The 26,562-nt window shown below is 38.4% G+C and overlaps 1 protein-coding gene across 7 annotated transcripts in view; it reads left to right on the top strand.

The window, feature by feature from the left end:
• Positions 1 to 26,562, top strand: part of LOC134218493 (kazrin) — a 410,880-nt gene that overhangs the window by 229,166 nt on the left and 155,152 nt on the right. For 4 of the 7 annotated variants that reach the window (XM_062697576.1, XM_062697573.1, XM_062697574.1 and 1 more), the window contains 9 exons: positions 380 to 926; positions 14,531 to 14,749; positions 14,813 to 15,286; positions 15,364 to 15,504; positions 15,574 to 15,661; positions 15,724 to 16,305; positions 16,370 to 16,533; positions 16,774 to 16,935; positions 16,999 to 17,143. In XM_062697576.1, coding sequence (XP_062553560.1) covers positions 380 to 926; positions 14,531 to 14,749; positions 14,813 to 15,286; positions 15,364 to 15,504; positions 15,574 to 15,661; positions 15,724 to 16,305; positions 16,370 to 16,533; positions 16,774 to 16,935; positions 16,999 to 17,143 — 2,522 coding nt within the window. Of the gene's footprint in view, positions 1 to 379; positions 927 to 14,530; positions 14,750 to 14,812; positions 15,287 to 15,363; positions 15,505 to 15,573; positions 15,662 to 15,723; positions 16,306 to 16,369; positions 16,534 to 16,773; positions 16,936 to 16,998; positions 17,144 to 17,440; positions 17,877 to 26,562 lie in introns of those variants that run through there. The other 3 variants (XM_062697578.1, XM_062697577.1, XM_062697575.1) reach the window with 3 other exon arrangements.

The following is a 26,562-nucleotide window of genomic DNA, read 5'->3' as shown; positions in this document are numbered from 1 at the left end:
CAGAAAAGCCAATCAATGTTGCAGGCGACCTAGTTTCGAAGCCGCATGAAGGCAGCAAATTCCTACATGTGGTGCATGTTTATGAAATTCGAATCTCTCCGAGAAAATATGGGTTAGATGCTGCTTTCATGGCATTAGATGCATTGTTTCGTGTGGTTTCAGGTGTAGACAATTGTGCAAACTGTCCGATAGTCGGTTTGCTTGAACGAACACGAATTGTTTTGTGGTCATCGCTTACGAAATGCTTAGATGGGCTTTTCCGCAGTGAAGTTTCGAATTTCGCCTCTATTTCAACATATCACCCCAGCAGGTGTGACCTCTTGACTCCTCTGCCTTCCATGCCCACAAAATTCATTCATATCGTTTGTGTCTCTTTCAGAAAACTCGTTCACTGGATACGACTGATAAGACAACGACTCCAGCCACCGGTGTTCGTCCGTTCCGGCCTATCCTGTCACTGGACAATGCGAAGCCATTATCGAAACCATTCGAATCATCTGGAACGCCCACGTCGGCACCGGCCTCATCGTTTGCAAACAGTAACAACAACGGAAGCAGTCACAACAGCAGTACAGAATCGAATTCTACCAGCACGACCGGGGGACCGAACTCGGGTTCCGGTACCAGTGGGAGCAGCATCAGCAGCGCCGGTTGTGCCGCCATTGACAACAGCCTTGCCGCCGAACTGGTGCGAGCAGGATCGTCCGGAAATGGGGCGAGCCCACAGGGATCGGTGGGAGAAGGCGGCAACGTGGCTGTTGCAGCGGGTCAAATTGCTAACAAATTGAACCCCGCTCAACAGCAGTCACAGCAGCAGATCTCGCCAACGCAGAGTGAGAAAAGTACCGGCACCGGTGGGAGCAAGGAACAGTCCGGAGATAACTCGGGTGGCGATAATCTGTTTAAAAATGGTGTGACAGATCTTGGTGAGTAAATTAAGAAGCTTGTCCTTTTTCTTGGTGATAATATTTTTTCGTGAAAAGATTATTTTTTGATTAAAACACGAGTAGTACCCATTTTTAATTACATCCACTTATCTTTTTTTATTACAAGAAACATGGGGAAGTGGATCGGTCGTAGGCACCGCTCGGTTATACCGTGGGGCATCGAAATCCGTACACTTAAGGTGAAGGTGGGTTGAGTACCAAAACAAAGCTTTGAAAGTATTTGTACAATAAAAACTGTCATATACTGTAGTAGTATTGGTGTCGTATTAAAAAAAAAACAAAGAATATTACTAGGGTGGTTCAAAAAACGACCCAGCACCACCACGGTCACTCGATTCCGTCCCATGCTCCGAGTGTTCTCCAAAAACCGATTTGAACAAAAAGTGGTTGAGCGCATGCCGGTTCAAGTTTGTAAGAAAACTAGTATGGAAACTAAACCTTTTATTACACTGGCTACAGTGCCTCCCCTCCATACGCTGGCGAAAAGAGAACCCACATAGCTGAAAGCAACATTCCAGGGACTTTACTGAAAGAAAACCGCACCGCAGGACAGATCCATTGATTCGTTACGTAATCAAAAAAATAGCTTTTTATACCCCACTCACCCCCATGTCACACTTTTTGTATGAAGCATCTGCCCCTGGTGCGATAGTGTAAACTAGACTAGACTAGCAGTATCTGCCCCTGGTGCAATAGATATCACAGACAAATTCTGGGTATTTTGTTGAATTGCACGTTTCACTGATGCCTTCTGAGAAGCCTAATTATCATGCTAAAGATTCGCAACCTCGATTAAAATCGACTCGCAACTATTGGAACGACCATTCAATATGGATTGTCTATGGAGCTGAAGCTCTTGAATATTTCATTAGTCATATGGTCTCCCCCCTCGCCATCGCCCAATGACGGAGTGCCAGAATTAGAATAATGTTAAATTCAACCTCGCCATATAAACTGTCATACAAACCTGAAACGACTTGTACACGGTAAGCCTCTATTCAAACCAGCCCAAACCATCGGATGACACCCAAATTATATATCACAATCGACTGAGCGTGGCGGAGCAAAATTATTTTTTGAGCCACCCTAATTATTAGTTTGCTGCTGCCGGTGCCGTTGTTTACATTCGCTCCGCGATCAGTTTTTAATCGTTTTTTTCGGGCAAAAATAGCAGTTTATATTAAGTTTTCGGTTTAAACAAGTGACTGATTTCGAAAAGTGATGTTTAATTTGCATTCCATCAACATTTCGGGCTCGTCATGTGCGGAGAAGTGAGTGAAAACTTGATATTTTCAGTGCCCTTTGAGAAGAAGTGAAGTGCAGTGATAAGCCCACCAAATCGCGAACGGCTAATAAATTGGCACGAAACTGCTGATTTATGATATTATTCGAGCCGAAATGCATAAGACTCTTTGGATAAACATGTTCACTATCACGGGAAGTGAATAAATATGCTGTGAGCAGGTTAGTAATTTGAATATTAAACTTTTGTTCGATGCAGTTCGATGCATTCGAATGTTGGTGGGAGAGGAGTGCGGGAGGTGTGGGGTTGGCCCGTGGAAGGTCCGGTGCCATATTGGCGGCCATCGTGGTACTCTTCCAACTATGTCCTTAAGCACCTTTGTATATAAAAAAGTCATTAGAAAATAGGAATCGAATGTAAATAAAACGTTTTTCATTGACATAGGGGCATGAAGGCTTCTACTTTTGGAGTGTTTCACATTTACTCATTAAAACCTACGAAAAACATAATAAAATAATGAATAAAACCAACTACTCCTGACTCGAAATCCGTCAACCGTGGACGGATTTCGAATCAAAGGACCAAAATCCGTACAGCTATTTTTTTTCTAAATATTTAAATTGAAACAGTCTGAATGACGAAACTACCACTGTACATAGTTCGATACGCACCTTGAGAAGCGATCCCTTCGATTTGTATTCCGTTTATCTTATGTAATGATACGCAATTAGCAAAGAAACACAGTTACTTTTGGTGCAATAATGCTCTACCCGAAAACAAAATGGCGGCAAAAACTCTGCGTTTGGTGGGTGGTTATTTGTTTTTGATTTTTGTTGTTTTGATTTCAAAGCCTTCTTTCCATTTCTATGCACTAGAAGCTTACTGCCAAGTATCTGAATAGGACAAGATAAATTATTTCTACATTAATTACCTTTAACCCTCATTAATTTATTGATATCTCATGAGGTGGACGGATTTCGGTGCTGTACGGATTTCGGTTCCGCACGGTAGACATCTCAACGTATCTTTTGACAGAAAGCATTCTAAAACTGTCAACATTTCAAAATACATATTAGCCCCCCAGCGACGGAAGAAGCTTTTGTTTGCAAAAACGATCAATGGGTAATGTTGTCAACATAACCGCGAGTAGACGTAGGACTTGTATAAACGTAACATATTTACATTTAACTTTTAACTTTTGGATCTATAGAGTTTGATTATAGGAAAGACAGCTTCCATGCAGTGTTGAATTATTAGCAGTTTGTGTATTCAAAACTTCTGGAAATAAAACTAAGGTCAAGTTTTTTCACCCGTTTTTGGTATTTGGCTGGTGGACAATTGTATAAACTACTTTTTTTTAAATATTAAGTGTGATTTTAAATATTAAGTGCAGTGATGTGGTGCCTACGCTGGTTGCAACCTATTCATCCAGGTTTCGGATACATTCGGTGAGAGGTTCCAATTTTATCTCTTTTTTGTGTTATTATGTGCATCTTTATAATTATTAAATTATTGTAACATATAATAGTGCCTTTAGGCTAATATTTAGTTGGGATTATTGACTAAATGACTTGACTCTGATTTTATCGCTTTCGATACAGAGAAAGAACAAGCTTGCATGAGCGTTCTGTATTGAAAGGATATGCGTAGATTTGTTAATAGTTTGCACCACAAATAGATTGTAGTTCACCCAACTAGTTAATCTCTAGTTTTATTTTTTTATGTCTAAATATTGAGTTCGGCATTTGAAAAATTAATTATTAAAAATAACAAGATGCTTTAACAACTTTTATAACACAGTGTTTGAAAATAGTTTTCAAGAAATTCTACCCGGGTAGAAAAGGACAGCAAAACAATAACAATTGTTACTTTTATTATATACATAACTGAATAGCAAAATTTTATATTAGGTTGTTTGATATAGTTGCTAAAATATTTGCAAAAAAGAAAATACCAAAATCAGTTATTATTGATATGTTGAAAACTCAAATGATGATTGAATGACAAATTTGTTGTGATAGCAAAGTTTGTTTTTCATTTGTTGTGCTGCTCTCCTTACAACAACACATGAATAACGGATTTTGATAAAATAAGAAAGTGTGTTTGTTATTTTATGTTATTCATGAATAGCATAAAAGTAGCAAAACCTGATGTCACAGCAAAGTTTGTTATTTTTATGTTATTAGTTTGATTTTCGTCTCTACATGGGTATACATTCAATATTTTACCCTTCTGATGTATTTTCGACTAGTGGGAAGTATTACATGAAATGTCCACAGTCTGATTCATATTGTTCTTACACTTATGTGTTATATCATATTTGAAACTTTATCTACGTTCTGGGGGAAAGGCCCATGCTAATTTTGGCTTAGATCTTGTCAGCGATTAAACAAATCAATTCTGTAGTCTTTAAGATGCAAGAAATATTTAACGAAGGAAAGAGCTTTCCGATCTAATCACCACCGATTGTATGTCGTTTGTCTCTTTTATCCTCTGCAAAATATAAGTGCAACTCTCAGCGATAGCCCTAATATTCTCAGTGGCTGTTTGCCAATTTTCTTTCTTCCTTAAATGTACGATCCGAAAGAATGAGATACTTTTCCTTAGCAATCAATTTGTTACTAAAATTAGGGTTTTTATAGCAGCTACAATTTCTACATTATTTGGCAATTTTGTTTATGGGAAGCATGTGTTTGTCCATCTCATAGAGTACTCATGCATATTCATTAGGAAATGATCATCGCTACCGCCTATTGGTGGTACAGCTAAAAAAACATGTTAAAATTCGTATCTGTATTTTTTGTTGACAAAAATTATGATTTTTATCTTTGCCGAAATTTCTTCTGTAACCAATAAGGGAAGTGACTATTGACATGTATTGGGAGGTGGGTGGGGCAATTTTTTTTTCTTTCTCGTTTCAGAGAGCGAGTATTGGCGCTTAAACCTAGGCTAATTAGCCGGGGCAAGTCTAATACCTTGTCCCACCCCAAGAAGAAGCAACACCATAGAGAACGGAGTGACGTAAATTTCTTAGCATTGTCACTCCCAACGTCTGTACAAACTTATATCATTTGCTTATGATGATATTCCTAAACCATATTCTCTACCAACCATCCAACTCCTTGACATCTATGAGGGCGTCGGTGAGTCGCTGGCCTCTCGTTAAGTAGATGTCATATCATCATTTCCTTCCTTTCCCTAGTAACGGAGAAGATGGGCGTGGCCGGCAATGGTAGCTTTCATGCTTTATCATTTTGGACCTCCAATTGGGTTGCTATTATATCCCAAATAGTAATCCATAAGCAATTGGGGTAAGAAAGTTAAAGAATATACATGACAGCTATCAGTATGCAATCTACGAAATACTCCGTTACCACGCAACGCAACGCAACGCAACGCAAAACTTCTGGAAATAAAACTAATAATTAAATACATAATAAGAATTGCTTTGTTTCTAACTATTAAGCCCTTATTTACTCAAGCAAGTGTAGGGCATTTATAGATCTCTTATTGATGATAGTATTTGAAGTTAAACAATTCTATTTATAAAATTTTCAGACTTGGGCAAAATGTGCTATTTTGGGGGAACTGTCCCGTTTTCCAAACAAAGAAATGCAGCACCAATTTCGTTGCTTCTTTTTGCTACCATGCGTGCTTACTGATGAAAAAAAATCACAACAATAAGAAACAAGTCAAGGAGCAGTGACCCTACTATAATAGAGGAGATACTGCTAATACATCAACGAAAAATTATATGTTTTGATTCCAAACTCCATGTCTACGTCAAGTTTAATGATACAATTTCTCAGAAAATAAAAAACAAAGTATAAGATAAAGTTTATTTAAATATTCTTCTGGAAATTATTTTTTGCGGACTTTTTTTAAAACATGTAATTTAGCAAAATTTTCTAATCTAAAATGGATATTAACACTATTGCTGATTGTGCATCTTTAATTGCTAATACCTTCTGCAAATAAATGAAAGTAATTATTTTAATCAAATTTTTATTTTCATCAGTGTAGTTGATTTTTTTTAATATGAAATCAGAAATGTTTTAATGTACATGTCGTTTAGTACCAAGCACAACTTAACATATGGTCAGTCTTATGACATGACTCGTACTTAAAAATTGTAAATTGTAATTGAAAATGGACAACAACTAAAAATAAAAATGAAACAAAATCAGAGTTGAAGCAATGGATACACAAATTGCGATTATAAATAATACGAAATTTCCATAAACCTAAGAGGATTTTCCGAAAACTAGAAAGATATTAGCAATTTTGAATGGAAAAAAGTAAAATTTTCCATAAAACAACCCAAGGTCCTGTTTAAGCTTTTCAGCATACAGACGTAACACTTCATTGAAATCCATCGCTCGGGACTATTTTTGCGCAATTCAGCCTGCAGAGGCACTAACATCATCAACGCTTGCATTTGACGTGCGAAAAATCAAACTTCATAAGCATCGCTTCATGTTACATCATAGCATGCGTTTCTCGAAAAGGCGAAATAACAAACAAATGTCTTTTGTGGTTATTCTTTGACACGTCGCCTTATATTCCGGAACACTTGTTGATGGATTTTGTTCCTATGTGAATTCAAAAGATAGGATTTACGTAATGTTGGCACGGAAAATCTAAAATCTAATCCCATATCAGGACTGGTAGCCGTCAATGCCGCTCAAAATAGTGATTTTAGTGACCAACACTGGCGAAAAAAGGGACCAAATAGTGACATTCAGCTGCAGAAAAAGTGACCAAATAGTGACTTTGAATTTCATTTACAGCGACAAAAAAAAACTTTTATATGAAGTTAATAAGGCCAATACTAATAATTTTCAAATAAATTTTAATTATGTCTCCCTCTACTATCTTTTGGCAAATTTTAAGGCGCAATTAATTCAGCAAAAAATATGAATTGCCAAAACATTATTCACCAGATCCGATGAAAAAAAATGTGCACTTATTTAGTGGAATATGTTATTTAATTCCATTACTTTGCATTTTTTTACAAGTATACATATTTCAATCTTAACAGTAATGACGGTAATGACGTCTTTAGTCTCTCAAGTCGAGTCGAGTATGGGACGCTGATCAATGTTTACAAAGTGATGGAATTAAATGGAATAATTCGTCTTATGACAAATAAAATCTGATGGGTTTGTTTTATTCTATTCTTTTCTTTTTAATTTTTGTATTGTCGCCCCTTTCACCACGGGAAAACACAATTTGAGGCGAGTCATACAAAATGAGGTGCAATAAGGTTTAATATGGGTTCGAACTTCCAAAACGGAAACACTTCGCTTGAGTGTGAAAATGGCGTTTTTATAATATGCAAAAAAATTATTTAAATAATTTTTCGACGTGGATTTATTTTGACTCACAAAATTCATAAATCTGAAACCCAAGAATCCTAAAGAAAACCTGAAGAATTTGTTCAGAATTCCGAAAAGCCTAAACAAGAATTTCGAGCTACCAACCGATGAATCAAACTCAAAATAGTAAAAATCTTTAAAAAAAATTCCAACTTTTTTCGATAGAATTTTCAAATTTGATCCAGTCTCGAATGTCTATATTATCATCAGAATAGATTTTGGAATTTTTTTAAGTTTTTTTTCGGAGCAGATGACCATTCATTGGCTCCTTACGGAAAAAAATATGAAAAAGATCTTCTACCAAAGTCCTTTACAATATCAAACAGTGGGTAAGGTTTCAAATTTTTCAACATTTTTTTTCCATTCCGCGACGATGTTCTTCAAAAAACCAAGTCGATAGTTTTAAAATAGTTGAAAATAGTGACTTTTTCCGAGAAAGTGACTTTAGTGACTTGAGGTCGGAAAAAGAGACTTTTTAGTGACTGACCCGAAAAAGGTGACCAAGTCACTAAAAAGTGACTCACTGCCAGGCCTGCCATATAAAAATAAGAGAATGGAGACCCGGCTTTCATTGAAGACCAAAAACATATTAAATCTTTTTTCATAAAGAAATACAAAAAACAATAAAACTAAGCATTTTTTTATTTTTCATGGAAAATGTAATCAATTTCAGTGCTTTTTTCTATTTTTTATGGAAATTTTGTTTTTTTGATTGCCCTTCATTGATTATTTTGTGGAAAGTTTTAAATTTTTTATGGAAATACACAGAATTCTGTTTTTAAACGTTTTTTTTCGCTCGTATTTTTAATCGTGTGACTTCAATTTACCACTAAAACCGGACCTTCCACGGGTCAACACCACACCTCCCGCACTCCTCTCCCACCAACATTCGAATCGAACAAAAGCATCGAACAAAAGCTTAATATTCAAATTACTAACCTGTTCACAGCATATTTATTTACTTCCCGTGATAGTGAACATGTTTCTTCAAAGAGTCCTATGAATTTTGGCCCGAATTATATCATAAATCAGCAGTTTCGTACCAATTTAATAGCCGTTCGCGATTCGGTGGGTTTATAAATGCACTTCACTTTTTCTCAAAGCGCATTGAAAAAATAAGTTTTTACTCACTTCTCCGCACATGAGCAGCCCGAAATGTTGATTGAACGCAAATTAAGCATCACTTTTTGAAATCAGTCACTCGCTTGAAGCGAAAACTTAATATAAACTGCAATTTTTGCCCGAAAAAAAACAAATAAAAACTGATCGCGAAGCGAATGTAAACACCGGCACCGATAGCAGCAAACTAATAATTAGGGTAATCCAAAAATAATTTTGCGCCGCCAATCTCGGTCGATTATGTTTCATATTTCGATTGTATTTCGATTTGAATAGGGGCTTATCGGTCGTTTCAGGTTTGTATGACAGTTGATATGGCGAGGTAGAATTTTACATTATTCTGATTGTGGCACTCCGTCATTGGGCGCTGGCGAGGAGGGAGACCAAATGACTTGATGAAATATTCAAGAGTTTTAATTCAATAGATAATGCATATGAATGGTCGTTCCAATAGTTGGGAGTCGATTTTATTTGAGGTTGCGAATCTTTGGCATGATAATTACGCTTCTCAGAAGGCATCAGTAAAACGTGTAATTGAACAAAATAGCCAGAATTTGTCTGTGATATCTATCCCACCAGGGGCAGATACCTCATACAAAAAATGGGGGTGAGCGGGGTATAAAATGCTGTTTTTTGCAATACATTATCAATGGATCTTTCCTGCGGTGTGGTTTTCGTTCAGTGAAGTCCCTGAAATGTTGCTTTCAGCTATGTGGGTTCTCTTTTCACCAGCGTTAGGAGGGAAGGCAATCTAGCCAGTGTAATGGAAGGTTTAGTTTCCCATACTAGTTTTCATACAAACTTGAACCGGCTTGTACTCAAAAAGGTTTTGTTCAAATAGGCTTTTGGACGACACTCGGAGCATGGGATGGAATCGAGTGAGCGTGGTTAAGCTCAACCCACCTTCACTTTAAGAAAACTTTATATTTATTTATTGCTTATATCATGATTTCTTTATTGGCAATTTCCTTATTTATTATGCAAAATTTCTAATTCTTTATGGAAATTTTATTTTGCTGTCTTTTTTAATTCTTAACATTCTGTCATTCTACTTTACAAGTGTAAGCGATTAGGATGTCAATTTTCGGAGTGGTTTGACATCGCCATTGATTCGAGTAGATTGTGCAACAGATGACATTAGTGTTTTCGATAACGAGAAATCTTCAACTGACTTTCATTAAGAGTTATATCTGTTTGTCTGTACTCTGGTGATTAAAAGCAAACTTCGCTACAAAACCACTAGGAAACAATTTTTCAGTAATGTTATGTCGGAGAAAGGCCGTTTACCCTGAAGCAATTTGGCCAAAAGTCGTCTAGAAACCCATCTGGCCAGAGACTATTTGGTTGAAAATGTCTTCACCGAACGGTATAAAAGACCGAACATGTTCTTTGGCCGAAAATGTCGTTCGGCCAAACAAAAATTGTTTAGCTAATTGGTCATTTGACCGAAAATGCCGTTCAACCAAAATGGTCGTCTGGCAGAAAAGGCCAAACGGGTTGTTCGACCGAAAAAGACGTTTGACCGAAAATGCCGTTTGGCCCACAAAAGTTTCCCTCAGGAATTCCTTCGGAACTTCCTTCAGAATTCCATTAAAAAATCCTTTAGGTATCCTTCGTAAAATACTTTGGAGATTTTTGCGGATATTCTTTTGAAATTTCTTCGAAAATTCGATCGATTTTAATTAGTAATTTCTTTAGAGGAACTTTAGTAAACTTCTTCAAGAATTGTTCCGGAAATTTGTTTGGGCCTTTCTTCGGGAATTCCTTCAGAACCTCGTATACTTTGTAAATTCTTTTACGAATTCCTTTAGCACATTCCTCGGAAATTTTAATGTCTTCATTAACGAGATTTTCAGCCCACGTCTGGCTCATATCAGATTCCTCGGAAATGTTTTATGGAATTCCTGTAGACATTAGTTCGGAAATACAGATGATGAAAAAGTATAAAAATGCCAATGTCACTCCAGTTCATGTCACCAACATCTATTCTACCTCACTCACATGTTAGTCCCATACCGTTTTTTTCGCATACTGAGCTATTGAAGTTCCAAATCGCATCTTCCATATGAAACTTTTGAAAAATCTAATAAATTGAAACATCATTGTATCTTTCTGAAATTTTGAAGTTGTTTATCATTCGTTGCATTACCGTAAAGCGATTTAGTTTGATCGAAACATTGTTTAGTTTTGAGCAATTAGTTCATGTAAATTCTTAGTGGGTCTGTTATGCGGGTACTTTCAATATGGGACTATGACTTGGTTTTTTTTTCACTCATGGGCATATAGGGGCCCTCCTTAGCCGTGCGGTAAGATGCGCGGCTACAAAGCAAGACCATGCTAAGGGTGGCTGGGTTCGAATCGGTTTTCGGATTGGAAATTGTCTCGACTTCCCTGGGCATAAAAGTATCATCGTGTTAGCCTCATGATATACGAATGCAGAAATGGTAACTTGGCTTAGAAACCCCGCAATTAATAACTGTGGAAGTGCTTAATGAACACTAAACTGCGAGGCAGCAGTGGGGGTTGCAATGCTAATGAAGAAGAGAAGAAGAGATGGGCATACAAAATCGCAATTTTTTATTATGATTTATTGAAGTACATAAGAAATGAACCCTTTTCATTCACTCAAAAGAGACGAAAAGTCAAATGGGACTGTTATGCGAGTGTGGGCAGTATTGTGTTCAAACATAGTAGCCAAAAAACCGGTAGTAATAGTGTCAAACCGATGTTATTGATGCAACCAATCAGACACTACAACATGATAGACAGCATATGCCAAGTTAAGCTTATTGAAGCCAAATAATTTTAAATGGCAAAATAATTTTAACGGTTACAGCGTCACTAGTGTTTTAGTGCTTACTTCTACTTAGTTCTACTGGGTATGCATTCGGAAAATGCTTCGACTTTTTTTGAAATCCTTGGGGTTTTTTTAGGAATTCATTCGAAAATTTATTTACGAAAACTTTAGAAGACACCTTAAGGTTCCGGATATTCTTAGGAAAATTCTTTTAGAGGTTCCTTCGGAAATTCCTTTACGAATTTCTTTGGAAATTTTAATAAATTCCTTCAGGAATTTCTTTGGAAATTATTTCTAGAATTCCTAGAGGAGATTATTTTCGGTATTTGTTTTGAGGAATTCCTCGAGTAACTTCTCCGGAATTTTTTTCGGTCATTTCTAGAGATTTTCTCTTCTACAAATTCCTTTGAACATTCGGAAACTCTCTTAAAATTTCCATAGAAATTGATTTCGAAATTTCTTTGGGAATCTATTCATAAATTCATGTTGGAATCCTTCTGAGGAATTTTTTGATTTTTTTTTTGAGAATCAGTTCGAGAATACCTTTAGAAATTCTTTTGAAAATTCTTCTGGGAATTCCTTGGAAAATCTATTCGATATTCCATCGAAAACTCTTTAAGCAGAAATCCTTCACAATTTCCTTTAGATTTTTTTTTCTTGAAAATTTCTTTATGTTCTACCACGGGAATTCTTCAAAAAATCCTTTCGGAAATTCCTCCTGAATTACCTTTAGACATTCTTCCAGGAATTCATTTGGGGACTCATCTTGGAAATTCCCCCAGAAATAATTTAGAAAATTACGCTTGTAATTCCTAGGACACGTGATTCCTTTGTAAAACCATCCAAAAATTCTTCGAAAGTTCTTCCAAGAACTTCCTTGAAATCTTTAATTATTATATATTTTTTAATACATTCATGAAGAATTTCCGAGCGAATTCTCAGAAGATTTTACAAGCAAAACCTAGGTAATTGATTTTTCGAACAAAAAACCTCAGTTCTCTTTAGGTATTGCTTCGGGAATTCAGAAATTCCTTTGAAGCTTTTTTTGTCCATAGATCGGAACAACGATCCATACGTGTTCAATTCTTAATTTTTTTATTTTTTTCATGTTTGAAAGCTCCCTGTTTGTGTCAGAAATTCTCTGATAATTCCAGCATTTTTCCAGGCTTCCAGATAGTAGTCACTCTGTGGAAATTCTGAAAAATTCCGAAGAACTTTCTATGGCAATTTAAAAAAAAAATCTCGTCACAATTAAAGTAAACTTCCTATGAAAACTCCTAACAATTTCCATTGAAATCAATTTTTTTTCTCGTTTTGAAAAATTTCCCGCAGGAAATTTTTGGTAAAAACTCCAGCGCGTCTCCCGTAAAAAACTCCAACGAGTTTCCCGTAAAAACTCCTTAGAGTCTCCCGTGGATTTTCCGAAAAATGTTCAGTGTAAATTGAGTATTCTGGAGTACAAAATTTAGAACAATTTCGCATGAAAATTCTGAAAAAAATTTCATGCAAATTTTAAATTATTTTCCCCTGAAATTCCAAACAATTTTCCTTGGGAATGACAAACAGCTGCAAAGTAGTTCCTGTGGAAAATTCGAAAATAATTTCCAATAATGAATATTTTGGAGAAAAAAATTCTGGAACAGATTTTCACTTCTAACTACTCATTTTTCGCTTTACATTTCTCACTCCTCAATTCGCACTTTGCATTTCGTTATTCTCACTTTTCACTGAGAAGAAGTATGAAATGAGAAGTGCGGAATGAGAAGCAAAAAAAATAGCAGTACCAAGTCAGACGTCTAAGTTATCATTTCTCACTTTCCTACTTCTTACTTACTTTCCTATTCTTCTTAGAGAAGTGAGACGTCTACCTATTCACTTTTCACAGTGAGAAGTGAGAAATGAGAAGTGAGAAGTGAGACTTCTACCTTTTCACTCCTAATTTCTTATTCCTCACTGTGAAAAATGAGAAATGAGAAGTGAGTAGTGAGACTCACTCTTCACAGTGAAAAGTGAAAGTGAGACGTCGCACTATCACACCCTCACTTGTCAAATGATGTTTGAGATTTTTATCGATCAGTTTTCGGCGAGTAAAGACAAAAAAATAAAATTGTTAGCCTGTCCGGACGTTTCTGTCGATTTACTGGCCTTCGACCATATTCTGCGGACAAATCTCCCTGTCAACTATAAACTAACAGACAGCCATTACTGTTGGTTAATAGTTGAGTGGAAGATTTGTCCGCAGAAGATGGTCGAATGTCAGTAAATCGACCGGAACGTCTGGACAGTCTGGCAATTTTATTGTTTTGTCTTTACTCGCCGAAAAATGATCGATAAAAATCTTAAACATCAACTCGCGGCGATCAATCCAAAGCAAACATCTTTTCATATAAGCTATTCGGCCCGGAGAGGAGCCAGCCTCGGGCTGAAAGTCTCCTTAATAAAGATACAAAAAAAAGCTATTCGGTCAAATGACCCTTTCGGTCTAATGGTCTGTTCGGTTAAATGGTATATTCAGCCAAACAACTTTCAGCCTAGTGGCCTTCGGCCGAACGGGACTCGGCAAAACGATTTTTCCGACCATATACGTCTTTCAATGGAACGATAATTTCGACTAAACGGTATTATCGGCTAAATGACCTAATCGGCCAAACGATTTATTCGGCCTGATGACCAGTTCGGCCGTATGTCGTTTTCGGCAAAATGAAGAAGTAACCGTCTCGAACAAACGTCCAATTTGGTAAAATGGAACTAGGCAAGATGATTTTCGGCCTAACGTGCTATTTGGCCCAGTGGCCTGCGGCCACAATACACTCGGGCAAACGACCCTTAATGAATAAGTCCTTAAGTGGAGGACGAAATGCATATCTGTGTTGATACCAAAAAACTAATTAGTGGAAGTAAATGGAAGACAATAGTTGTTTAAACGACTCTTCCCAAGGTTATCGAACAGTTGTGGAACATTTGTGAAAATGATCACGTAACAAAAGAAAATAGTACCGATGACACTGAAGCATAAATTTATTTAAACTCCTTGATCAATCCACAGAATCACCCCAAACAACTAAGATACGGATGGAAAACGAACGCCTGACTGCAGAGATTACCCGACTGAAAAAGCTGCTGGAAAATTCACCAGATGGTGCCGTTGGAGGAATTGATCTGTTATCGGATACCAACAGCTTCGATGCGCACTCAACCGACGATAGTGGTGGCCGGGTGGAAAAGCTCGAGAACGAACTTCGGATATCCAAGGAATTAATTCAAAGTAGGTTTTGTAAAGTAAACTTCTTTCATCGGTTCTTTGCTAACGTCACAATTCTCATACCAGGCCTCAAGTTGGAGCGGAAGAAACTCCGCTCGGACAAAAGTGACCTGCTGATCCAGGTCAAACAGCTTTGCTCCTCGCTGCAGGACAAGGAACAAGAACTGAGAAACTTCATCCGTAACTTTGAACAACGAATACGGGAAACGGAAAACAACAGCGCCAAGCAGAACACCGAACGGGAACGGGAGCGGTGGTCTCTGCTAAAGCATGCCCGCGACGAAGCCGAACGGTCTATTGCTCTGGCCGCACAGCTCAACGCCAGGGATATTCAACTGCAACGGACCCAGGAACAGCTGCAAGAAGCACGGCGGCAGCTGTCCGGGTGTATGTCCGACCAGGAGAGCCTGGTATCGGCGGCTCCACTGACCCCTCCATCCGGGCTGATGACCCACACCCAGACGACTGCCGGAGGGTATTCCAACATTAGTGGAACTCCCGGCGATAGGGGCTCGTGTAGTGCTGACTCCGGCGTCAGAGGTAAGTTGAAGGCTTTTCGATTAGCGATTCTTCGTAGTGGCACAAGTAGTTAACGAACCGTTGTGTTCACTCATCAGAGCTCATTGCAGGGAGTAGCGATCGGGAGAGTGCAGCGGGGGATCTCAATCTCAGCGATGGACCCTGTGAAAATGGGCCATGCATACAGGTGGACTCGGATAGCGTATCGTTAGTGTCTAGTCATCATAATATGTATCAATGTGAGTCAAATGGGGTCTGAGTTAGATGACGTCCATAGTAAGGTGTTGTTTTTTTTTCTAAATCCACAGATGGAACACCAAAGGAGCGTAGTCCTACACTGTCTCCGTTGAACACCGGGGCCTATTCTCGGTCTGTTGATAATACTGCACTTTCCAAGTAAGCCTGCTCGTCATGCATTGAATATCTGAATCCTCATACGTAATTCACCTTTTCTATAGCTCCTTCCGTTCAGTGGAACAACTGGGTTCTCCGGTGGAGAACGAGAACCAAACCTTTTCTAGAAGACTGCAACAACAGCAACAGCAAGCGCAATCTCAATCATCCAAGACTGGCGGTGCTTCCTCGTCGTCCGGTGGGGGAATGGGCCTGACCGGCCGTAGTGGTCGCGGCGGCACCTGGGGTAGTATATCGAGGGTATTCGCTCGCAACAGAAACCGCAACAAGAGCAACCCAGTGGCGGAAGCGGAAGCCACCGACTTCCAGTGGAGTCCTCTGACCGAGGAAGGCTACGCGGAGAAGTTGCGACTGCTGAGGGAAGCTTCATCGATGCCGATGGAGCGTTGGAGGGCATCACAAGTGCTGGCCTGGTTGGAGGTTGCCCTGGGGATGCCGCAATATAGTGCGCGATGTGCAGAGAACGTCAAAAGTGGTAAGGTTCTGCTGGAGTTGAGCGATGCCGAGCTGGAAAGCGGTCTGGGAACTAGTCATCCAATGCACCGGAAGAAGTTGCGTCTGGCAATTGAGGAGCAGCGTCGGCCGGAGCTGGTTCGATATCCGACTATCGGGCAACTGGGTCATACGTAAGTTGTTTGTTGTTTGGCAAATTGTTTGAAAAAGATGACGAAAATTGTGTTTTGTTTCAAGGTGGGTGGCTTCCGAATGGCTTCCGGATATTGGTCTTCCACAGTACGGTGAATCTTTCATGCACTCACTGGTAGATGCTCGCATGTTGGACACACTATCGAAGAAAGAGCTTGAGAAGTATCTGGGGGTCACAAGAAAGTTCCATCAGGCTAGCATAGTTCACGGTACGTTAAACAAAGCCAATAATTTCTATCCGTTGTCGTAAGAAAAGCGCAAGTTACAGAAAAGACATCTCATTTATCCGCTTCAAATTACCTTAGATTTTATCTTCTCTTATCACAAAGAATGAAAATCAACGAAGAGAAATCTTTCCTGTTTACGTTTTAATTTTTGTCTGGTTTTACTGATAGATAGTTAATAATAATTATAATTATATTATACACTCGATCTCTTACGAAATCAAGGTATCCACGTCCTCCGGATCATGAAGTACGATCGCCAGTCCTTGGCAATGAGGCGGTTGCAATCCGAAAATGTAGACACCGATCCGATAGTATGGACAAATCAACGATTCATTCGTTGGGCTCGTTCGATAGATCTCGGGGAGTATGCTGACAATTTGAAAGGTAGTCACATTTCTCTCCAATTCTGTTCTTTGATCCTGATTTTATTTTATTTTCACAAATCAGACAGCGGAGTTCATGGCGGATTGGTGGTGTTGGAACCTTCTTTCTCCGGTGACACGATGGCAACCGCACTCGGAATTCCGCCATCCAAGAACATCATTCGACGCCATCTAGCGACCGAGTTCGAATCTCTCATCCTCCCGGCAAGGTAAGTCAACGATAAAATACACTGAAATAAATTGAAAAACTCCACCCACATGATATCTCACGTCCAGAAAGACATCTTGTTATCGCGTTCCCCCTTTCTAATTCACCTTCGTGTTCGACAATCTTTTTTATTCTATTCCCGCGCATCACAACCTAACGAACCCATTGTCCATCGTGTTGTCGTCGGATCCGAAAACCAAATATCGACTTTCCACCAACTACTTCGCAATCGCATTCACCACCACCCCAACCTCCAAAAAAAACCCGAATCGACCCACCCCCTGACTTTCAACAACAGGTACGTGATATTCTGCCAGATGGAGGAATATCAGATGGACAACAGCTCCCGAGTATCTTCCACCATGCACAAGAGTTCGATTAGATAAGCTTCCAAATAGAACAGAGAAGAAAAATAGGATTTTTTTTAAGAATTGGAATAAAAAGCTAGATCCCACCTTTATTCACGAAACAAATCAAAAAAGCCAATCAAAGCGCCAAAATACAGAACCGAAAATAGCTCGCTTTTAGCTCAGAATCACACATACCTACATATGAAATCAATAGCCACGCGTTCACGATATTTGCCCCATTCACCGCTCTTCACAATTGCCTTCAGTGCAACATTTCTCCTGCCATAAGAGCATCTCCAGTAGCATGGCAAACATTCATCATTGTTATTTGACGAAGCAAACTTGACCATATCTTAGGAAAAAAAAATATATTTAGAAAACAGCCCTATGCTATACCAAAAACGCTCAAAAATTGAAAGGCGACATATGTATATTTGGGGTTCAAATGAAATCATATAAATGCAAAGAGATGATAATGAAGAAAATATTTTCAATGTGTAGATAATGTTGACGCCCTGATAAACAATAAATAATCTGTGAAAATTCGAGCAAATGTTTTATTGCACTTCTCGCTCATCAGACGAACTAAGGGTTTCATATCCTTGTCAAGTCAAAACGATACCTTCTGAAATGAGGTATCTCTTAAGACATCCTTACAAAATTAAACATTCTGGAGCCTCTTGAGAAGAAATCAAAGATTTTTGAATACATATTTGATTGCTTGGGGATATGCTGAAAATAACGCAAGGTATATGGAAAACCGCGAGGTTTCTAAAAACTCGTCAAGATTCCCCGAAATTGATCCCAATGAGTAGCACTTATGTAATGTAATGTAATGAAGGCTAATGAAATTTTAAAACTTTTGGACAGAGTGCCTCCAAACATATTGTGTCTCTGCCAAAAGCCTTTAACATCAAGGATATTCAGGCTGTGCTTACCTTGACAACCATGGTGTTGGATTTCCAATCATGAAACGATAATTAAAGTTCTATCTCAGTGTCATACGAAAGTTTTGATATTGTCTCCACCACTGATCCCTATTGTACCAGTTTATCAATATCAAATAGACGAAGCTTATCTCAGTTTATCCTATCGCCGTCGACTGATGTCTACTAATCCCCTATAGGCAACCGAATGCAGTTGTTGTGATCCCATAATCGATATTGCACTACCGAACAGAAAGCGCCGGTTTACTCACCAATCCCGAGGAGCAAATCCTTCGCTCCTCATCATGACAGAAACACATTTTGAATCAGCTCAATTAAAAGCCAATCGAACATACGTAATTAATTAATTTAGTTGAAACGAAAATATATCTGTACCTAGATGTTTGCAAACGGCATCAGCAACACCTACGAATCCGCTATGGGGGTCACTGATAGGCGGACGGTAAAATGGACGACAGTTGAAAAAATCATCCGCATTAAATATTTAAACATTTAAAACACTGAAGCTGATCCCAATGACGGAGAACTGTGCGGCCAATGGGATAAATTGTTCCGCCAATAAGGACAAAGCGTACAAAAAAATTAAACAAAATAGTTCCCATCGTTCTACGGTAGATTAAACACGAAACCAACAGCAAAAAAGCTTCGATCTCATTACACTAGGAAACGCTTTAATGGCACAATTTCGCTTGCAGCCATGGTCGTTAGGATCCGAACAGCCGACCGAAGCTGGTATTTCGAATGCCCCCGTTGAAAGCCGGAATTAGAGTGACTATGGAAACGCAACGGAAGCCGAATTAATTGAAAGAAAACTTGATAAATCGCCTTGCGGCTCCTCTCTAAGGAAGGCCAACCCGCTGCTGCCAGCTGCCACGGGAGGTTTAAATTAAAACTGGAATTTACGGGGGTTTGTAATTGGGATAACGTGCCCGCGGCATTCCGCGTTTGGGAAAAGAGCGTTGGTGCTGATCGGGGCGGCAAATGATTCATTTACTCTGAACACTCTTACATGAAATAACAGCACCATTAGGTGGACTAATCCTTCCCCTTTCCTGTCGGTGTGAGCTTGCGTAAGTGTGCTTAGAGGTTCGACAAATTAACGCTTGAGTCTTTGTTTACATAGGCATTGAGGTGGTTTTAAAAAAAAATATCGTGATTTATGTTGTTCCTCAGGGATGTATCACGCTTTTAGAGAAAGGAGTTACCACTTACCAAAACTGTGGCTACTATTCAAATACAGTGAACTATCCCTTATTCGATATTAGAAGGAGGACCATCGAGTTATGGAGAAAATCGAGTTACAGAGGTTAAATCTGATCAGAGTAGCTAGTATTTGCATCGGGTAAGGGAAAGTTACAAAATTTCAGATGTTTCATTCAAAAAGTGGGTCAAAAGGAGTAGGGTAATTCGCCAAATGTTGAACGGCTAATTTCTTCGCCTATTGTTGAACGCACGTGCATTTCTTATGACAGTTCAACAATAGGCAAAAAAATTAGCCGTTCAACATTTGGCGGTTTCCCCTAGGTGGGTTCAAATTGACTATTTTGCGTTTGGGATAAGTGGATCTTCTTTTAAAAGTCGCCTCTCCACATCTCGATATTAAAAGGACCATCAAGATAAGGAGAGATCCAGGAATCACAAACAGGAATGGTAGGAAAACTGAAATGTGTACTCAAGGCCAGATTTAGCCGGAAGGGGGCCCCGGGGCCGACAGCTTGTGGGGGCCCCAAAATGTACACAAAAAGGTTGGTTTTAGTACATAGGATTTGTGGGGCCCGGGGCCACAGTCCCCGCCCCACCCATAAATCCGGTCCTGTGTGTACTAGATCGAAAAAAGCTCGTTGCTACGAAAAACGAACAAAACAAATGTCATTTCGTATTTTTTATGAGTTTGTTATAGTGCCCATGTAGTCTAGTAGCCAAGAAATTTCAATATACATATTGACATAAGGAAAGAGAATCCTAAAAAAAATATGCCCAGAACACATCGAGATCAGGGTTTTTATGTATCCATCTATATAGTAACTATAGGCGTTGAGGCGTTAAGCGATAAATCACTAAAAAAAACAATTTCAGGCAGTTTCAAATATTACAAAATTTTTGTTGCATTTTATTGTCTATAACATACAATTCTTCTTTTTCTTCTTATTGGCATTACATCCCCACACTGGGACAGAGCCGCCTCGCAGCTTAGTGTTCATTAAGCACTTCCACAGTTATTAACTGCGAGGTTTCTAAGCCAGGTTACCATTTTTGCATTCGTATATCATGAGGCTAGCACGATGATACTTTTATGCCCAGGGAAGTCGAGACAATTTCCAATCCGAAAATTGCCTAGACCGGCACCGGGAATCGAACCCAGCCACCCTCAGCATGGTCTTGCTTTGTAGCCGCGCGTCTTACCGCACGGGTAAGGAGGGCCCCATATAAAATACAATCAATCTACTAATTTATTATCAAAAAACTTTCAATTCAAAAATTATTTCAGATGTTCCTTCGGATACTACTGGAAATTCCATTCCCTCGGAAATTTCTTCAGTTATTCCTCCGGATTTTCCAGCAAAAGTCCTATCCACAAATCTAGGACAATATTTCAGGAATTTCCTTAAGAGTTTCCGAACGAATTCACAACGCAATTTGTAAAAGAACTCCTGAAGACATTCCCGACATTTTCAAATTTTTATCCAAGAATTTCTTTGGACATTCCTCCAAGTATTTTTTCGGAATTTATTTTAGGGATTTCTCAAAAAAATCCTTTGAAAATTACTTCGGAGATAAATTCAGTAATTCCTTAAGACATTTTTTCTCGAATATCAAAGAAACAATGCTCAGAAAATTTCTAAAATTTCTTTGAAAATTCCTTTACGAATTCTTTTAGGAATTTCTACAGATTTTTTTAAATTCCTTTGAAAATTCTTTTAAAATTCCTTTGAAATTTTTCTCGTAAATAGCTAAGGAAAATCTTTCGGATTTTCCTCAGGAATACCTTCAGAAGTTGTTTAAGAATTTCTGTTGAATTACTTTAGGGATATGTTCGGAAAATTACTTCAGGATATGTTAGAAATCATTCATAAATTCTTTTGAGAACTCCTCCCGAAATTGTCTGGAGATTCTTCCTCCAGAAAATCCTTCAGAAATTCTTTTAATAAAACCATATGAAATTTCTTGCAAAATTCCTGCCGGAACTATTCCGAAAATTTTGTTAGAAGAATTTTTCCAAAAATTTAGAAAGTATAAAATGGGAAAAAAAAATTTCGAAGGACTCTTAAAGTAATTTTCTCAAATGAATATCCGATGGTCTCACGGAATTTCCATTCAAATTTTCGGAGGAATAACCAAAGAAATCCAAGAAAAAAATTAAATGAATTCCTGAATAAAGTTCTGCAAAAAAAAATCCTTCTAGAGTTTCCGAAGAGATTTCATTATGAATACTGCAACAATTTCTTAAAGAAATTCCAAAAATATTTGCTGAAGCAACATCTTAATAAAAGTTCGATGGAACTCCGACCAAACCAAAGCAATTTCCGATGAAATTTCTAAAAGAATTTCCGAAGAAACTCTTAAAATAATTTGTCTAAATTCTTTCGTAGAAATTCTCAAGACGCAAATATTCCTTAAGGATTTTTTGAAAGGTTTTTCTGTAGGAATTTTTAAAAGAATATCTTGATAAGAAAATTAATGTGAGCTTTTAGTGGAATGGCTTCACTTGTCATAAGACTCGTACTATCCCATTTAATTTCTCCTCAAACGATGGAATTAAATGAGATTGCACCATTTTTACTCCTCTTATGACAAGTGAGGAATATCTTGAAAAAAAAACAATTTCTGGGTCGATCTCCAAAGTAATTTCCTGAGAATTTGCCGAAAGGATACCTGGAGAAAATTCCAAAGAAAATTCAAGAATTTCTTCAGGAGTTCCTCCGAAAATTCATTTAGGAATTCATTCTGAAATTCCTGAAAGTAATTCCAGCGGAATTGCAGGAGTCGAGGATATGGAATTTCCGATGGAATATCTGGAAGAATTTATGAAAGCATTGCTGAAGGGATTCAGGAAGTAAATTCCAGAGGGGTTTCTAAAAAAACTGTTGGACAATTTCATAAAGGATTTTTCGAAAGAATTCCTTAAAGAACTTTTGAAGGTATTTCTAGATTCATTTCGGGAGGATTTTTGAAGAAATTCCTTGAGGTAAGAGAAATAATTTACGATGGTGTTTCTGAAAGAATCTTTGAAGGTATGCCTGAAACAATTTCTGGGTGACTAACCGAATAATTTCCTGGGGGAGGATTTTCCGATCGAACTATTGAACAAATTCATGAGATATCACCAGGATGATTGCTGAAGATATTTCCGAGGCATCTTTTGAAGTAAATTGGATCGACTGCAATTCCGATATTCTTAATTTTTTTATGACAAGTCCTCATACCAGATTCAAACAGGGTTTTATTTTACTACTGTCCGGATTTTTGAATTATTTCCCGGAGAAATTCCTGGCAAAATTCCCGAAAGAATTCTTTCAGATGTTCCTGAAGTAATTCTTTTAGAAATATAAAAAATATATATCCGATTGGTATTTCTGAGAGTTCCATTGGAAATTCTTTCGTTGATTCATTTAATAATTGTTTAGGAAATTCTTTAAGCAATTCCTTCAGAAATGTTTGTCCAAAATCTATTCAGGTTTTTATTTGGATATTCCTCCTCAAATATATATTTGGAAATTCCTCCAAGAATTTCTTTTGAAAAATCTTCAGTAAATCCTTCACAGATTTTGGCCATTTGATAAAATAGTTATACAAACACTGGTGAATAACGCAAAATTGCATCTACGGAAACCGTCTTTCAGGAACATATTTTTACTTTGCTCAATAGGTAGACGGTTTGACAATTCAAAAATATTTCCTATGAAAGTTTAATAGAACTTATCGATGAAATTCAGAAGCATTTTCTGTTGAAGTTTTCTGCGGAAGATCAGAATAATTTCCCGAAAAAAAGCAGTACACGACTCTAATTTAATGCTTCACAGATGGCTTTTCAGTCTTGACAAATTCAAAACACTGCTATTTAATCTTGTCCGAAGTTTCGGTCCGTTTGGGACCTTCCTCAGGGACTTAATTCTTACAGGTTTATCCTCAACTGAGGCGCATGCTGAATTTATTTAATCAATTCGTGGAAAGCAACATTGTTCCGGATGAATGGAGACAAGTGAGGGTGATCGCTATCGAAAAACCCGATAAACCCGCTTCGGATCATAACTCGTACCGTCCAATCGCGAAGATGATTCTCAATCGGCTCGACCGATGGGTCGAATCAAATGGCTTTCTATCAGATACTCAATTTGGATTCCGCAGAGGCAAGGGAACGAACGACTGTCTTGTGTTGCTTACTACAGAAATCCAACTGGCCTATTCTCAAAAAAAAACAAATGGGTTCAGTTTTCTTGGATATTAAGGGGGCTTTTGACTCAATTTGCGTTGACGTCCTTTCAGACAAACTCCACGAGTGTGGGCTTTCACCAATACTAAATAACTATTTGTACAACTTGTTGTCTGAGAAACATATGAGTTTTTCTCATGGAAACTCAACAACTTCAAGAATTAGTCCCCTTCTTTACAATTTTTATGTTAAGGACATCGATGGATGTATTGTGGAAAATTGCTCGTTAAGACAGCTTGCGGATGACGCTGTTGTCTCCTTTACAGGAACAGGGGCAGGCGATCTGCAAGGACCATTGCAAGATACTCTGGACAATTTGTCTACTTGGGCTTTGAAGCTGGGTATCGAATTCTCTCCGGAGAAAACTGAGCTGATTGTCTTTTCTAGAAAGCATACGCCAGCAAAATAAAAGCTTCATCTTAGGGGTAAGAAAATCTCTCAAGGCATTTCACATAAATACTTAGGGGTCTGGTTCGACTCGAAAGGCACCTGGGGAATGAACATTAGACATCTGTATCAGAAATTCCAACAAAGAATCAACTTCATGCGTACAGTTACCGGTACAGGGAGCCCACCCGGAAGATCTGATAAAGCTATATCGTACAACGATCTTGTCGGTTATCGAATACGGTAGTTTTTGTTTTCAAGCCGCTGCGAAAACTCATATATTGAAGCTCGAACGCATTCAATATCGTTGCCTCCGCATCGCGCTAGGCTATATGAACTCGACTCATACAATGAGTTTAGAGGTACTCGCGGGAGTACTTCCTTTATCAAATCGCCTCGCGGAAATATCATTCAAATTCCTCATTCGGTGTGAGGTTTTAAATCCATTGGTAATTGAGAATTTTGAGAAGCTAATCGAACGAAACTTCCAATCAAAATTTTTGACACTGTACTACTGGTACATGAGCCTGGAGATTGGCCCTTCTTCGAATGTTCCCCATAATGGTTGCTTCTTAGACTCCTCCAGTTCTTCTGTAGTTTTTGATCTGACCATGAGAGAAGAGATCCATGGAATTCCAGATCCTATCCGAATGGAGTGTATACCACCAATTTTCACAAGTAAATACAGCCATGTCAGTTGCGTCAAAAAGTTTTTCACCGACGGGTCAAAAATAAATGAATCCACTGGATTTGGTGTCTTCAACGAATTGCATAGCGCCGCTCGAAAACTTCAAAATCCTTGTTCCGTATATGTTGCAGAGTTAGCAGCTATACACTACGCATTAGAGCGAATTTCCTCTCTTCCCTCTGATCAATACTTCATTTTTACGGATAGTCTCAGCTCAATAGAGGCTATACGTTCAATAAGGCCGGTACAGCACTCACCGTATTTCCTGAGCGAAATACGATCCATATTGAGTACTCTATCGAGTCGCTTTTACACTATCACTTTGGTATGGGTCCCTTCACATTGCTCGATCCCGGGTAATGAGAGAGCGGACTCACCCCAAGCAGCACAAATTGTTTCGCTACTGAATATTTCACTGTGTTGCAACTATTCGGACGGAAACAATCTTTGCGTATGTTCCCTCAAATATAACTCTCTTGCAATCTAAAAGCCTACGGAAACATCCTTCGATTGCAGTAAAATTGCAATAATGTTGCCAAATACTACAGCGGAAAAAAATAAAATAAAAATATAAAAGTAGATTCGATTTATCTTTGTGATTGACAGTCCTTCACTCTACCACGCACCATTCAACACTTCGAAGGGGCTGCATGTTGACTCACCATAAAAACAATACGATTATGAAGTTTTGTATCCAGGTTTCCTGCTACTTGATTGCACCATCACAGGAAAAAAAATGTGAGTTGTCAAAACGTTGAACGATTTCAAATTAAACATGAAGACAAATTCAACTTATCAGCAACTTAACTTAAACAAACAATTAAATTTTGAAAGACGCACTCAAGTTACATGGTAAAGAATATGCAACTTAATGATTTTGTTTCGTGTTTGCAACATGAAGTGCAGTATTCTTTGTTTGTTTGTTTTCAAATTTCAAACACGTAGTGCATTGCAATTTTAATGAAACATTGATAACAATTCGAACGTTTTTGACATCTTGATGCAACTTTTTTGTGATTTGATGTTTTCCAATGCCTTTAATGAAACTGAATAGAAGCAAGGTGCTTTTAGGAAGATGTTGCGTGTGCTACTTGGGACTTGCCAAGGTGGGCGCTATGGAAGGTGATATATACGAGCGTCAAATCACCTTTAACGAATTTTTTTCAATTTCTCGTCAACAAGCCTTGCTCAGTTGGCAACGAAAATGGGATGAAGGAGATTTGGGTAGGTGGTTACATTCCATCCCGAGCAGCACACATGTGGCATAGAGGTTTCTGCAACCTATATATAACTGAATTTGGTTACATTTGAGTTGCAGCAACCAAATCAGTTCGACTTATGCTGCTAGGGATTCTCCCGCAGGTCTCGAAAAGACCTTGGTTCAAGGGGTTGGACCTTAGCCGAGACTTTATTAAGGTAATGTGTCGTCTAATGTCCAACCACTACTCACTAAACGCGCATTCCTATCGAGTAGGGCTCGCAGACAGCAATCGATGCGGTTGTGGGGCAAGCTCTCAGGACATCAATCACGTTGTCTGGAACTGCCCCGAATACGGTATTGCCAGGTCCGATTTATATGCATCCCTCCGGGCCCGAGGAGGAACCAGAACCAGAAAA

Source organism: Armigeres subalbatus, chromosome 2, assembly GCF_024139115.2.
Source record: "Armigeres subalbatus isolate Guangzhou_Male chromosome 2, GZ_Asu_2, whole genome shotgun sequence".
Lineage (NCBI taxonomy): Eukaryota > Metazoa > Arthropoda > Insecta > Diptera > Culicidae > Armigeres > Armigeres subalbatus.
Note: the sequence above shows the minus strand (reverse complement) of the source record. Positions and strands in the feature narration are given on the sequence as shown.